Source organism: Puntigrus tetrazona, chromosome 25 (assembly GCF_018831695.1).
Source record: "Puntigrus tetrazona isolate hp1 chromosome 25, ASM1883169v1, whole genome shotgun sequence".
In the NCBI taxonomy this organism is placed as follows: domain Eukaryota; kingdom Metazoa; phylum Chordata; class Actinopteri; order Cypriniformes; family Cyprinidae; genus Puntigrus; species Puntigrus tetrazona.
In genome coordinates, this window is record NC_056723.1 from 11,460,885 (window position 1) to 11,474,711 (window position 13,827).

The 13,827-nt window shown below is 34.9% G+C and overlaps 1 protein-coding gene across 1 annotated transcript in view; it reads right to left on the reverse strand.

Annotated features, from left to right (window-relative positions):
• The window catches only part of otud7a (OTU deubiquitinase 7A), a 62,690-nt gene that overhangs the window by 10,813 nt on the left and 38,050 nt on the right, over positions 1-13,827 (reverse strand). The window contains exons 4-10 of the mRNA XM_043228443.1: positions 12,803-12,985; positions 11,794-12,012; positions 10,232-10,333; positions 9,933-10,060; positions 7,025-7,137; positions 3,588-3,715; positions 2,829-2,978 (exon numbers count right to left, since the gene is read on the reverse strand). Of these exons, the coding sequence (XP_043084378.1) occupies positions 2,829-2,978; positions 3,588-3,715; positions 7,025-7,137; positions 9,933-10,060; positions 10,232-10,333; positions 11,794-12,012; positions 12,803-12,985 (1,023 nt within the window). The remainder of the gene's footprint in view (positions 1-2,828; positions 2,979-3,587; positions 3,716-7,024; positions 7,138-9,932; positions 10,061-10,231; positions 10,334-11,793; positions 12,013-12,802; positions 12,986-13,827) is intronic.

The window sequence follows — 13,827 nt, forward strand, 5'->3', positions numbered from 1 at the left end:
AGTACAGTACGTTTGTCATTCCATATGCATGAGACCTATACAACTTTTTTTATTTATTTTTTTATACTTTTAGAAATATATTTGCTATTAGGTCATTCTTAAAGAAAAGTTTCTAATCTGTCAAAACTAGCTACGGTCTTATGAAACTATTTGGTCAGTCAGTCAGTTGTGTTTACTTTAAAAATATAATGTAATTAGGGCTGTCAAACGATTGATCACATCCAAAATAAAAGTTTTTGTTTACATAATATACGTGTGTGTGTACTGTGTTTATTTATTATGTGTGTGTATGTATATATATATATATATATATATATATATATATATATATATATATATATATATATACACACACTCACACATGTATATACATTTAGATGTTTATATTATTATTACATTTTATATTTAATTACATTTCATACATATATAAATATAACATATTTTGTAATATCATACATAAATGTGACATTTTCTAAAAAAAGGTAATCCCCCAGTTTCCTGTGGATAAATTACACTCTTCACAGAAAGGTGGAGGCATTCCAGACGGGAGTGTGCAAGGTGTTTTCTTTTATTTTCCGAGTAGCCAGTCATTCATATCCTGGAGAAATGTGACTACAGTGAAGGCCTCTAATCTGTCAACAACCCGCTGCTTCAAACCGACCACATGCTTTTGGGGTCATCGGGTACGTGAGGGTATGTGAGGAGGTTTCCTGTGCTTAACAGAAGGACAGCGCGCCATCTAGCGGGGTAAACACTCAACCGGTGGTTCTGTATATCACCCAGACATGTTATTTACATAAACTACAGACAATGCTGTCTATATCCAATTTTACGCCACAAAATATGGTGCATCAAATATGCCCTTTAGAGAGATGTGACTGTGGCTAGTTGTCAAACTTTTTTTTTTTTTTTTTTTTTTTTTTTTTTTTTTACGAACGCATCTCAGGGTTGGTTGATTTTTTTAATTTGACCACAAAAAAAATACAAAGAAAAATAAATAAATACATTTTTGTGTTTTCACAATATATGGGGCAAGTTATAATAATGGAACCTGCCGAAAAAAAACGTATGAATTTTGCCTATATTCTGTACAGTACACACAATTTAAAACACCAAAATTAAATGTAAAACTAAAAATCCGTTTTTTTCTATAATGATAAGACTCATGTAAACATGTAAAAACCTAACCCAGGCACCTTTCTGGAAAGAAAGTGGTTAAAATATTAACTGTTGTTTAAATAGATATTTGAAACCACTGCTAGAAAAAATAAAACATCTTTCTAATTAAATTTTGGACTTAACAGTTATTGAAATATAAACCATGTGACAACTAGCCCCGGTGCCCACTACAATATTTGTTTGATTTTTGATGGCATCCAAAGGTCTTGTCCAACAGACAAGGCAGTTGGTGTGTGTTTGTGCCTGACAAATGCTCTGACTGTGGGACAACTGCAGTGTGTGTGTGTGTGTGTGTCAAGAGAACAGCTTGTACTGTACTGACAGCTTCAGTGTGTCAGTGAAAGGGGGTTTGGAGAGAGAAAGAGAGAGACAGAAAGATAAGCATGCATGGACCTCTGCCTGCTTTCCCATTCAGACAACATCAGCCTGTTGTGTGCTGTTTTACCTCACGCTCAAACTGGCACCACTGCAGTGAACAGACAGACTTCTGAGAGGGTGGGACACATTATAGTGCACATCACACTCTACTGTACAGATCGCAAGATAGACCATAATGGTCTAGAACGGCGGCTCTAATTCAGACAGACAGCTAATAATGCCCTTAACTGGGAGCCAGACTCCCTCAGAGAGTCTGAAACAGTATATTAAACCGTATAATTCCTTGTTTTTTTCCCCACTGTCTCAATCTCTAATGGCCTGCACTCTACAAAATGTGCTTTTAATAATTGATCAAAGGTAATTAGATTTCAGGTCTGCATTATTCATTTAGCATTAGACTGATCCAAGTCCAATCTTTGCAAAAACTTCTAGATAATTTTAGTGGAATGATTGAACCAGCAAACTAAATAATTACACTTCAGGGTTATACATTTGTTCAGAATTGCATACCAATATGCTTTTCATACTAATTCCTACAGTATGCAGTATACAAATTTTCAATACGCATGGAATACCTGGAGTTCAAGAGTGATTAATGGACCTGAATTGGGCCTAATGATTTCAACATTAACAAAATTCACTTCATTACGAAATAATATTTTATAATATAATAGCAATGTATATTAAGAGATATCCAGTGTAACACTGATTTTATCTATACATAAACTATAGATAAAACCATATAAATTGGTATAAAGAGGTATTACACCTGTACAAACAAAAAAACAAAACAAAAATATAGATAAAAATGTAAGTGAATTAAATATAAAACATTAGTCACACATTTAAAAAAAATCATCCCATCACATAAATGGATGATGGTAAAATTCAATGTATACTATTTTGTATGAAAATAGAATTAATAGAATTTTAAAAATGGAATTAACTATTAACTTCATGTGATAAATGTTACATTTAAATGAGTATTCCATGCTCCAGGTAAAAATATGTGAAAATAAAATGTTTTTATGCTATTTCTCCACATGTTTCATTAAGGTTTACTAAGTGGCTTGTATTCACTTCAATACCTAAAACAGATTGGTTTACTGAATTATTGCCTATAGAACTATTTAATCTACTTAACATTCCTGTCCTAAAGCTACCGACTGGAATTAACTGCAAAAACTCGTCTACCCTGGATTGTATATCAATTAGCCATAGTTGCTTAACCCCGGCTGTATCATCATGTTACGAAATAGTTTGGTGTCTACCTTGCTCTCTCTGCTGGTCTCTCTGCTCCATGGACACCAGGGCTGAGAAGTGGGCCTGGTCGTAGGCCAGCACCAGCGGGGAACAGTGACAGCGGTTGGGAGGCACCTCCAACGGCAGGTACAGCCCTCCAAAGGGAATGGGTGCAAAAGCTGCAAGGTAAGAGCAGCAAATGGTTCATTTGTCTGTACGACACTTAAATGAATCTGTTTTAAACTTAAAGACTAAATTCATACTAAAATGTATCATTGAAACGGGTGGAACTGAACCTGAACTTTAAAACTCACATTATCTTTTTGAATAAGGCTAATCTTCATCATCTTTGGGTCAGTCTGAATGAATCGTTTAGAATCTTGATTCATTTAGAATTCAATAAAAAGGTTCGACTCAAAACAACGTTCTCGCAAAAAAAAAAAAAAAAAAAAAAAAAAGTTCTGCTTTGTGTCAGAAGTTTGTACGCCCAAGTTCATGAGAAAGCCGTGGTTTTAGACACGAGGGTGAGTAAATGACAGAATTTTAATTTTTAATCCTTTAAGTGCATTCAAGCATGTAATTACAGTCCCACAAAGTTGAATTATCAGGTGTTTAATAGCTCCCGATAACAGCTGTAATTGGTTTTCAACTAGAAAATAAAGTTGTTTTCCATTGAAATAGCTTTCACGTAGAAAACGCTATGAAGCCCTCTAGTGCCATGAAGGAAAACTGCACATTTTCCAGACGGTAAAGCAAATGTGGTAGATTTGTTGGATTGCGAGTCTTACCCTCGCCTCCAGAGTCTCTGAGCATGGTGTCGGCAATCACCACGATAGGTCTTCTCAAAACATGGGCCAGTACAAACACATGGAACTCCTCCAAGCTCTCGTAAACCGGGTCTTCTGAGTTATCCACCCTTCAAGAGATAAACATGCAGACACGGTGACATACCTGACAAACAATGTGATTTTATTTACTTATTGGTGCAAGTAAAAAAATTCAACCGAGCCGCAGCAGCTTCCGGTTCACCGTAATGTCACTTCTAAAGATTGATAACTAATTCAAGTGAGCTTTAGACTTGATCAGGCAGACAATATAACATTTTCTAAATTCAAAAACATGTAGAAATAGAACTGTAAGTCATTAAAAAATTAACCGTTACTTCTTTTCACTTCATCAGTGCTAACCACCAAACCACACACACTCATACTGTTAGAGGGAGAAACATCATTTGGTGACATAACAATATAACATGTACATAATTATGTCATTTCAGGAGTATCGAATTAAAATATACCGCCTACAGTATTGACGTAGGAGTTAAAGGGATAGTTCATTCATTCTGTCATTGATTACTTACCCGCCGTTCGTTCATCTTCAGAACTCAAATTAAGAAATATTTGATGAAATCCGGGAGCTTTGTTACATTCCCATAGACAGCAATGCAACTAAAATCTTCAAAGACCAAAGAGGTAGTAAGGACGTTGTTAAAATAGATGTAAACTGTGACATCAGTGGATTAAATGTAATTTACTGAAGTGCAGATAGTACTTTTTGTGAGCAAAGAAAACAAAAAAGTTTATATCACATCTTCTTCTCTTTTGTGTCTGTGCTGGTTAAATGTTTTTGACAGTAACATGGCAAAGAGAAGATATCGCCGGCTAAAGTAGTAATTTTTGTTTTCTTTGCACACCTAATGGACTATTCTAGCAATGGCTTTTCTACCTTTCTGGGTCGTAAACGTATCAGTTGCATTGCTGTCAAAACGCTCTGGGATTTCCTCAGAAATACCTTAATCTGTGCTCAGAAGAAGAAAGGTTTTAGGGTGTTTGGAATGAACAGGGTGAGTAATTAATGACAGAATTTAAATTTTTTGGGGTGAGCTATGCATTTAAAATGAAAGCTTCTGACATGTAATAAAACCCATCCTTTTTCTATTGTGAGAATCCCTCACGCACAGTACCATCACTAACTGGATCATTTTTCATCAAGCAGACTGATTTATTAACGTATGTCTTTTAAAACCGTTCTAGACCTACTAAACACTGTTGTGTAACACCTATTACCTGAATAAGCTGTCATTTCAAAGTTTTTTTTTCTTCTTTTACACAAGTCAAAACATTTTTGCTAACTACTGTGAGAGTAGACAGAACCGTGATCGCTCTGAGAAAAACAGGAAGTTATATTTTCCAATCCAGAAGACTCTGAAGCATGACCAGAGACCTGGCGGTTGATACTTTCACTTCCAGTCAGCGTGACTTCAGAAGGCAGATTTAAGGCAAGGGGTAAGTTTCCTCCTGAAGCAAGATTTGGTCGAAACTCTTTTCACCGCAGCGCTTCAGTACACACTACCGAGAGCAGAAACCAAACCCAACTGCTGTCTGCCAGCGCAGAGTTTCCACTACGCTCATCTGTGACCTGAGATCAACCGAACTGGTTGATTCGCAGGTGAAATAAACTATGGACTGTTTTCAAACAGGTTACCCAGACACTCCTCCTGTCTGCCATTGGTCGAGCAGACACTTCAAACGCACGCTATTGGCTGAAGCAGTGTTGCTATGCAGAGCTGGGCGGAATACTCAAACAACAAAGAAATGTTTTGAAGACACAGAGTTACACTTTTAAGAGGAACTGGCCTACAAGTGGTTTATTAATAGTCTCCGCATGTGAAACTGAGAAAGAAAAAAGCATTTTAACAATGAAAAAATAGACACTTCATATTTAGGTTAGAAATTTGAAGGCCAGATTTCAGAAAAATATTTTTTTTTATGCTAGAATACTGTTTTTGTGTATTACATTAAACAGTATGGATACTACTATTAAAAAAGGTAGGTGTACAGGTATGAAGCATTCTTGGAAATGAAATGATTTCACCCATAACATTTATCGCTTTTATGTTGTTTCAAACCTGTATTTATAGATCAAACTTTATTTCTTTTGTAGAACAAAAAATAAGATATTTTGAAAAATCATGAGGTCCAGGAACCATTGTTATCATTGACTAAAGCAAAATATGTTTGTTAATGGAAATAAATATATGTATTAAAAAAAATGAAAATGCTGGATTAAAAAAAAAGAGGAAACTATATAGAAATGTTGAGTCAGTAACTGGAAGAAATAGTAGCTACTTATTAAACTAAAAAAAAAACAAAAAAAAACTAGCGAAAATGATGAAACATTGAAAAACATAAAATATAAAGATGAAATCTAATTCAAAATCTAAGTAAAATCTATAATGGTATATGAATAATATTGAAGTAATACTGCATTGGACCCTATAGATGGGTTTGGAAAGACATGAGGGTCAGTAAATGATCATAGAATTAATAAATCATTAATAAATGAACAGTTTTGAACAGTTAATATTTAAAACGAATTCAACCAGAATGACCATTTGTGCTTTTTTAAGAAAAACCCCCACAGATGGTAAGGTAAGGTAATGGTAAAGGTCAATATCATCTTTGTTTTTTCCCGCTGGAAATGGGAGGCACGTTGTATTTTGGGACACAGCATTCCACGCTTTCAGAAAATATACATACTGTGCGCAGTATACATAAATATGATATTCTGAATGAATAAATAAAATAATGTAACCCTCTCCAACCACCAGGTGGCAGTGTCACACATTTTAATGAGCACCAAGCTATTCTTCAACCACTAAATAAGCTCAGCTTCACAGCATTCTTCTCTACGCATTATAACAGTGCCTTATATAGCAAACAAAGGTTCTTGATGGGTTCTTTGTGTTTTGTCTAATGGCACAGTGTCCATCCAAAGGCCACGAGTTAAGTGAGGTTACTGGATGGAGTTAATCTCTAGTGGCCTCTAATGGCAGTCTGAGTGCACTAAGAGTGGGTCTGTGGGAAAGGTAGGTGGGCGTACTGGGACAGTCCATAGCTTGACTGCATTTCATCCAAACTTTGAACTTTGAAGTGGAAATTATTACGCATACTAGTTAATGCCATATAAATGTACACACATGTACATAGTAATGGCATGCATGAGTATGCTATGATGGGTAAATGTGTGTAGGAGGCTTTGTTTTTGTTCTGTAGCCTTTTATGTAAATTGCATTATTGTTGTACTTGGTTACACAATTTGCAAAAGAGGAAGCGTTTGTAGTTACACATCTATACAGTAGGTGGGAATGGAAAGACAACCGAATGTGACATAACAAGATGTAACCGTTTGTCTATATATGTGAGGGTGTGTGGGTGAGCTTTACCCTCCGCTGGAGTTGCCGTTCTTGCTAAAGTGTGTGCGTGGCTCACTGGAGGCCAGCTTCAGCAATTCGTTCCACTCTCTCTCCCATTCCTCCTCGGTATAAACCAGCCCCGACTACAGAGAGAGAGAACATAGCGCTCGTTTATAACATTTATAACATTTCTCACAACATTTCCACGTGAAATTCCACCGGAGATGTCCCGTTTTATATCCATTACACCCGTCAAAACCACCCGTGCTCGTTTTATAAATCAATTCTTCATGTTTATTAAAAAAAACATTACTCAAGAAATAAGAATTAAATATATAATAATTATTGCAGTCAACTGATTAATTACACACAAAATAAAAGTTTTTCTTTTACATAATATATGTGTATTGTTTATTTATTATGGATATATAAATACATACACATACAGTATATATTTTGAAAATATTTAAACCTTTATACATTTATATCCTCATATTCTTATATTTGATGTTATATATAAAACTACGTAATATATAAACAGAACATATTTTTCCTAAAAATATAAATGTGTTTGTGTGTTTGTATTTATAACATTAATAAATATACACAGTACACACGCAGACGAGTGAACACATAAACACGTTGTATGCGATTAATCGAAAATTAATTGTTGACAGCACTAATAATAATATTAATAATTAATTTATATAAAATGTTTTAATGTTATTATATGTTTATATAAATATGTTATATTGAAGTATTTAAATGTTCACTTTATAATAATAATAGTACACTTTAATTGTTAAAAATACAAATAAGTAAAACAAGTTTATCATTAATATTAATAAAATCCTTAATGTATCATTATTTACAATGAAATTATTTTACATTTAATAATAAATAATATTTCAATATTAATTATTAATCTTTTTAATATTATGCATATTTCATAGAAATTTTTGTGTTTATAACGTGCTGTAGACTGCTGAAAGATAAGTAGATTACCGCTATAACCTAAAAGAAAAAAATGCATTTGAAAAATATAAATTAATATATAAATTAATTTATATTCGTTTAACAGTATTCATCAACGTTTTTTTTTTATTAGGCTAATACCATATTATGCACAATATTTGTAAAAATGTCATAAATCCTTAAAAAACTTTTTGGATTTTTTTTATAGCATTTCCTATTAACTCCAAACAATAAACTAAATGGCTACTTCATACAATAAATGTGTGATTAGATACAGTTATACAATGTTTTATTTCAGTGGTAACAATACCGACTGACAACTGTCTATAGTCTATTGCTAAATTTGTTGTTATTCGGCAGTTCGCACAATTTAGTATTCGGCGGCGTTGAGACTACTAGCATACTAGCAGGTTAAAACATTTAGTTAGTAAACGGAAAAGCGAGAGGTTGCGCAAACGTAAGCGAAAACCTCTGAGCGTATTTAACAAATTTAAATGTTTTCCTCAACACATGCACTTTTGTTCAGTTTTATAGTCGGTTTTATCTCAATGGCATCGATATGCGCAAGTTCTATAGGAAACACACACCCACTCGTTCTCTCTCCTCCACCTCTCACACAAACATTTCCTCTCCATCCACACCCACTCGTTTTTACAGCTTTAATCACTGGTACTCGTACAGCAGAAGCTGATTCAAGAGCTTCAGGACAATGAAAACAGTGCGGCTAATAAACAATTCAAGTATTAGCTATTGATCACGCGCTGCTGATTTCCTCTCCACGTTTGCTCTTACAGCAATAAGCTTTTTACGCTAAAAGCAGTGGAGGAAACACGCAAGCTAATCTGCGGAGGTGTTTACGTGGAGGACCATTATGAACAGAAAAATTTTGAGGGCTAAAAGGAAACGCGCGTAAACCCAAACCAGCTACAGCTAGTACCATATTAGCATAACATGCACCGCTGTGTAGTTTATCTATACAAAAGAGTGGCAAGGATAGTTTTAATATATAAAGAAATTGAAACGGTATGTTTGAGAACTTGTCTATAATAAATGCTAACCTAGCGACAAAACCCTAGTAAGCTAGTTATAACAGTGAAAAGTGCAATGAAATAGGTTTTTAGTATTTGATTTCTTTCCTTAATTGCGTTAAAGTAGACGGCTAAGGAAACATGACTTAAAAGAAACATGCATAAACAAACTAAAACTAGCATAAACACAACATTAGCATAATATGCACTGTTGCTATTTACTATTAGGTACAGTGAGGAAATCTGTAGTTTAGCTATAAAAAAAGGTGAAAGTATTTAGTGGTACTTAGTGGTTTAGAAGATTAAATATATCAAAACAGTATTTTTGGTATGTTTGAGGAATTGTATAACTGTAACAGATGCTAACATGCTAAACAGATGCTAAATCGTAACAGGCTAGTTATAAAATGGTGACAAATTTGTTCAAGGAAGTTGGTTATGTTTCCACTCCTATATATTTGCCGATCTTTATCATAACAGAAACAGAAGTGACTGAGAACAGAAGGAAAATGATGAACGGTGAACCTTAATGCTAATTAATTTCCTTTGAACAGTTTCTCACGATTGTACATGACATGGATTTTTAACACATTATTTCCTAATTCAATCCTCTACTTTGCAAATATATCTTTACAAAATTGGTTTCTATGCTTTTTGTTTATTGCTGGAGTCTCTGCGACAATACTGCGAACATTCAGTGGCGAAAAACATGCTTCCTTAGATACGTGCAACTCCAGAGTACAAAGAGACTTTTATCGCTCATTACTCATTGTGGAGAGAAATGTAGACCACGATTAAAGGGCCAAGACTATACTCTTTAGCGCACATGTGTTGAGCACCTGTGTTCATGCATGCTATCAGACAGAGTACACACTAAAACTAGGCTAAGCATTCAGTGCCAGAACTGAAGCATATTTTAGGTGTTAGTTGCCAACCTCTTTGTTCTGCTGAGTCTGTTGCCACCTCCACCTCCTCTTCAGAGCTTCTCTCTCCGCTCCGCTCTTCATCATGGCATACAGACTCTTCCTCAGCACCAGATCTCGGTCATGGAAGCCCCACATTCCTGGAAAACGCAGACAGTCAAAACATGCAACCACATTAATCGGGAAACGCACAACTGTGAAGTGTTTCGATTGTAAAGAACCGAACAGAAAAGAGACTGAACGGTTCTCTTTTTATCCAAGAGTTCGTGTAATACATGTGACACTTGTGCATGAACGTGTGAAAGTCTCACCTAAAGAAGCCGCATGCAGAAGACAGTTGCCGTCTCCTGTTGTCGCTAATGGTAGTAGTTTCTTACAGCTGGTGCACATGGTGGACCACCAGTTTAAACGACCTACAGAAAGGTTGAAACGCAACGTTTCAAGTCAAACGTGGACTAATAAACATCTCCCAGCATGCTCTCAAAACAAACAAGTTTCTAGTCATACAGCCAATTATCCTTTTTAGTGGTTTGTGATTGTCCAAGTTTTGATCGATTGTGATTTTTCTGTTCATTTTGGCCCTGAATCCAAAATACATATTTGTGTAGCTTAGTTACAATGCATAGCTCACTGAGCATCGCTGTTTTCCTGGCATGCAGTGGAAAAATAAGCGGTCCTCTGCAGCTCTGGACCCCGAGGCGGTTTGAACTGGGCACTGACCGTTCGCCCACACTTTTCTCTGGAGCTGGTGAAGCTCACCGCGGGTGAACGTCAGCGCCTCCACCCTCAGCCCCTCTGCCCTCTCTAGGGACAGGGTCTTCCTCCCACAGTCCAAAAGCATTTCCAAAGCCCCGAGGCCATGTCCAAGCTGTTAGCATTTCACTATAGTATTTTGCTTGCAGACTGGAAATGCATCGTTGCAATACTTGATCTTTTGTTAATTAATGTTCTAGTTTAAAATATGTGCCGATTTTTAGAAGCTCATATAGTTTATATGGTTTCGTACCACTTTCAGCAAAATCTAAAATGAAATGACACATCTTAATCATTAAATGAATAAATGGATAAAAATTAAATGCAATATTTTGAATACTGCATTTAATAATATAATATAATAATAATTATCATTATTATTATTATTAACAATAATAATTCTTAAATATATATAAAGAATACAAATTAAAGGTAAATCTTTAAAATACTACATTTACACTTAATACTAATATTAATACATTGAAACTATAATTATAAATTAACAATTAAAATAATAGATTTAAATTTTTATTATAAATCAATAATAATAATAATAATTATTATTATTACTATTAATAATACTATGATTAATTTTATTATTACTGTTATTATTATTATTATTCATTATAAATAGGAATAACAATCTTAAATTCTAAACAAGCAAAGAAACAAATAAAGTCATCGACTGATTATTATTATTATTATTATTATTATTATCATTATCACTATTATTATTACAGTAGTTTTTATTATTATTAGAAATAATATTACATGAAATAATAACTTACGTTTTTTAATAAATAAATAAATAAATATATAAATAAATAAAGTCAAGTCAGTGCCTCATATTGTAATTACAATGTAAAGAGAGATATGTACAGCATGTCAGAATTTTACTTTAGGGTGACCGTTTTTAAATGTTAGTGTTATTGAGCTTTGTTGCATGGGATTTGTTTTCTCGTTGATCCCAGATATTGAGAGATTAGATTAATTCTGTCACCGTTGTACCGCATTGACTCCAGCAGTCGAGTTGGTCTTATGCAATCTAAGCTGACATTTGATCATAAATCAGTGTTTTTATCATCATGCCGCTGATCTGAGAGCGGTGTTTGGGGCTCACCGGCCTGCTCCAGGGCCACCATGGTGGATTGCTCAATGAGGTCACGCTCAATGAAGCTGCGGAAGTCCTCGCTGTACACGCTCAGGTCGGGCAGCTGGAATGTGTAGATGGGCATCTCCAGGGGGAACTGCTCCCTGGCACAGTCCCCTGACACCTGCAGCCGGGCCAGAGACATGATGGCAGAGCTGGCGTGGGAAATGCCCCGGGACAGACGCTTCTCTGGAGAGAGAGGAAAGAAAAAGAATAGTCTTAATAAATGTTAATGCATGTTTTGCCTATAAATCATCACCTCAGTGAGTGAGGGAATGAATGAAGAAATATGAATGAAGAAATAAATATGCTAATTATAAAAGCCAATTAAATGTTTTTAATTAATATTAAAAATGTATTTACTACATAAAGGTTCCAGGTTTTTTCATCTTCACTTCACTTCACTTCACAAACTAACAATAAATAAATAAATACCTTTTTTACTCCCTTTAAACAATTGATACAATTACTTAAAAACCTATCCAAGTCATTTTTATTGGCTGCACAATAAGACAGATAATCAAATCAATAATCAATTTTCCTATTGAATTATTTTTAAAATATTTCCAAACAAAAATTAAATGCAGTATATTATTTTTCCCTAAATAATTTTAATATCTCAAAAATGTAATAAAATTACAAAAAAATGTGCCTTATAATCAATAGAAAAGTAATGGGTGTGACTTTTTGCACCACGATTGCCACTAAACCGCATTCATTGGTCAGAAAAACAGACAGCTCCACCCCTCACTCACATCATTGGTCGAGCCGATGTTGTTGTTGGGCTGATCAAAACTCAACAAATGACTAACTTCTATTTATTCCCTGCATATTATAATTGCGATGTAACTGAATCTTTTTATTCATATATTGCAGCGTAGACCACAGAAATACATTTTATATTCATGACGACTTTAAACTGGTACAGAAGAAAGTATTGAGAAATCACAATGAGGATCTGTCAGAGAGCTCTGCTCACCCTGAGTGTTGTCCTCTTGTTTCTGAAGGCATTGCTCAGGCTTGCTGATGTGCTGCGGGGTGCTGCTACGCTCCGGCTGCTTGTAGTAACGGCCCTCATTGAAGACGTGGGGCAGGTTGGCAGTGTGAACCTGCCGGAGCTGCTCGTAGTCATTGAGAGCGGCGCTCAGGTCCCAGTTTTTGCCTGATTCGTCACAAACGAACAACAACGATGATGTTACACGGTGAGAATATGCTAACGCTTTAGCATCAACCGTCTTCTTCTACTTTCCGATTTTCTCTGAAAATAATCTTGCTACAGACGTATAAACTCTACCCTTAAGGCCGTAGTTTGTTAGCCTTAAAACTGATAAAGTTATAGCACGTATGCTCTCAAAACAATGCTGTGCACCTAATATCCAATATAATTTTTTTTGTTAACACTGACAAAGAATGTGATGTCTCCATTTTAAACAGGAAGCAAAATCAGACATCGAATACTAAAAAAACTTCAATAATTTTAATGATGTTTATTATTTTTACTGTACACACACACACACACACACATATATATATATATATATATATATATATATATATATATATATATGTAGAGAGAGAGAGAGAGAGAGATTTTAATATTTATTAAATGTATTAAAAATTATTTAACTTATTTAAGACTCATCTTGCTTGGGCCACAAATGACGAGTCAACAATAATTCCACTAAATAGGAAATCATCCTTAATGAATGAACACGGCCTGGGCTTTCGTCAAGCCACTGTTTGAGTGCACCTGCCAGCCCCCTTGATACTTTTCAATCTAATCCCAGTTACACCACCTGCCAACACAAAACGCTTACAGTTCACATCAGACCCCAAACAATAGAGTTTAGCTTCACATCAAGCCTGAATTGCTTCTTCTGCAACGTGCTCTGAGAGGAGACAATTTGACGCGTTGTTCACATTGGTTCAGTTCATTTTGTCTACAGATAGAGAGAACGTTCATACCGAGCAAAACAGGAGGAAAATCACAGGAAAGACAGAGAA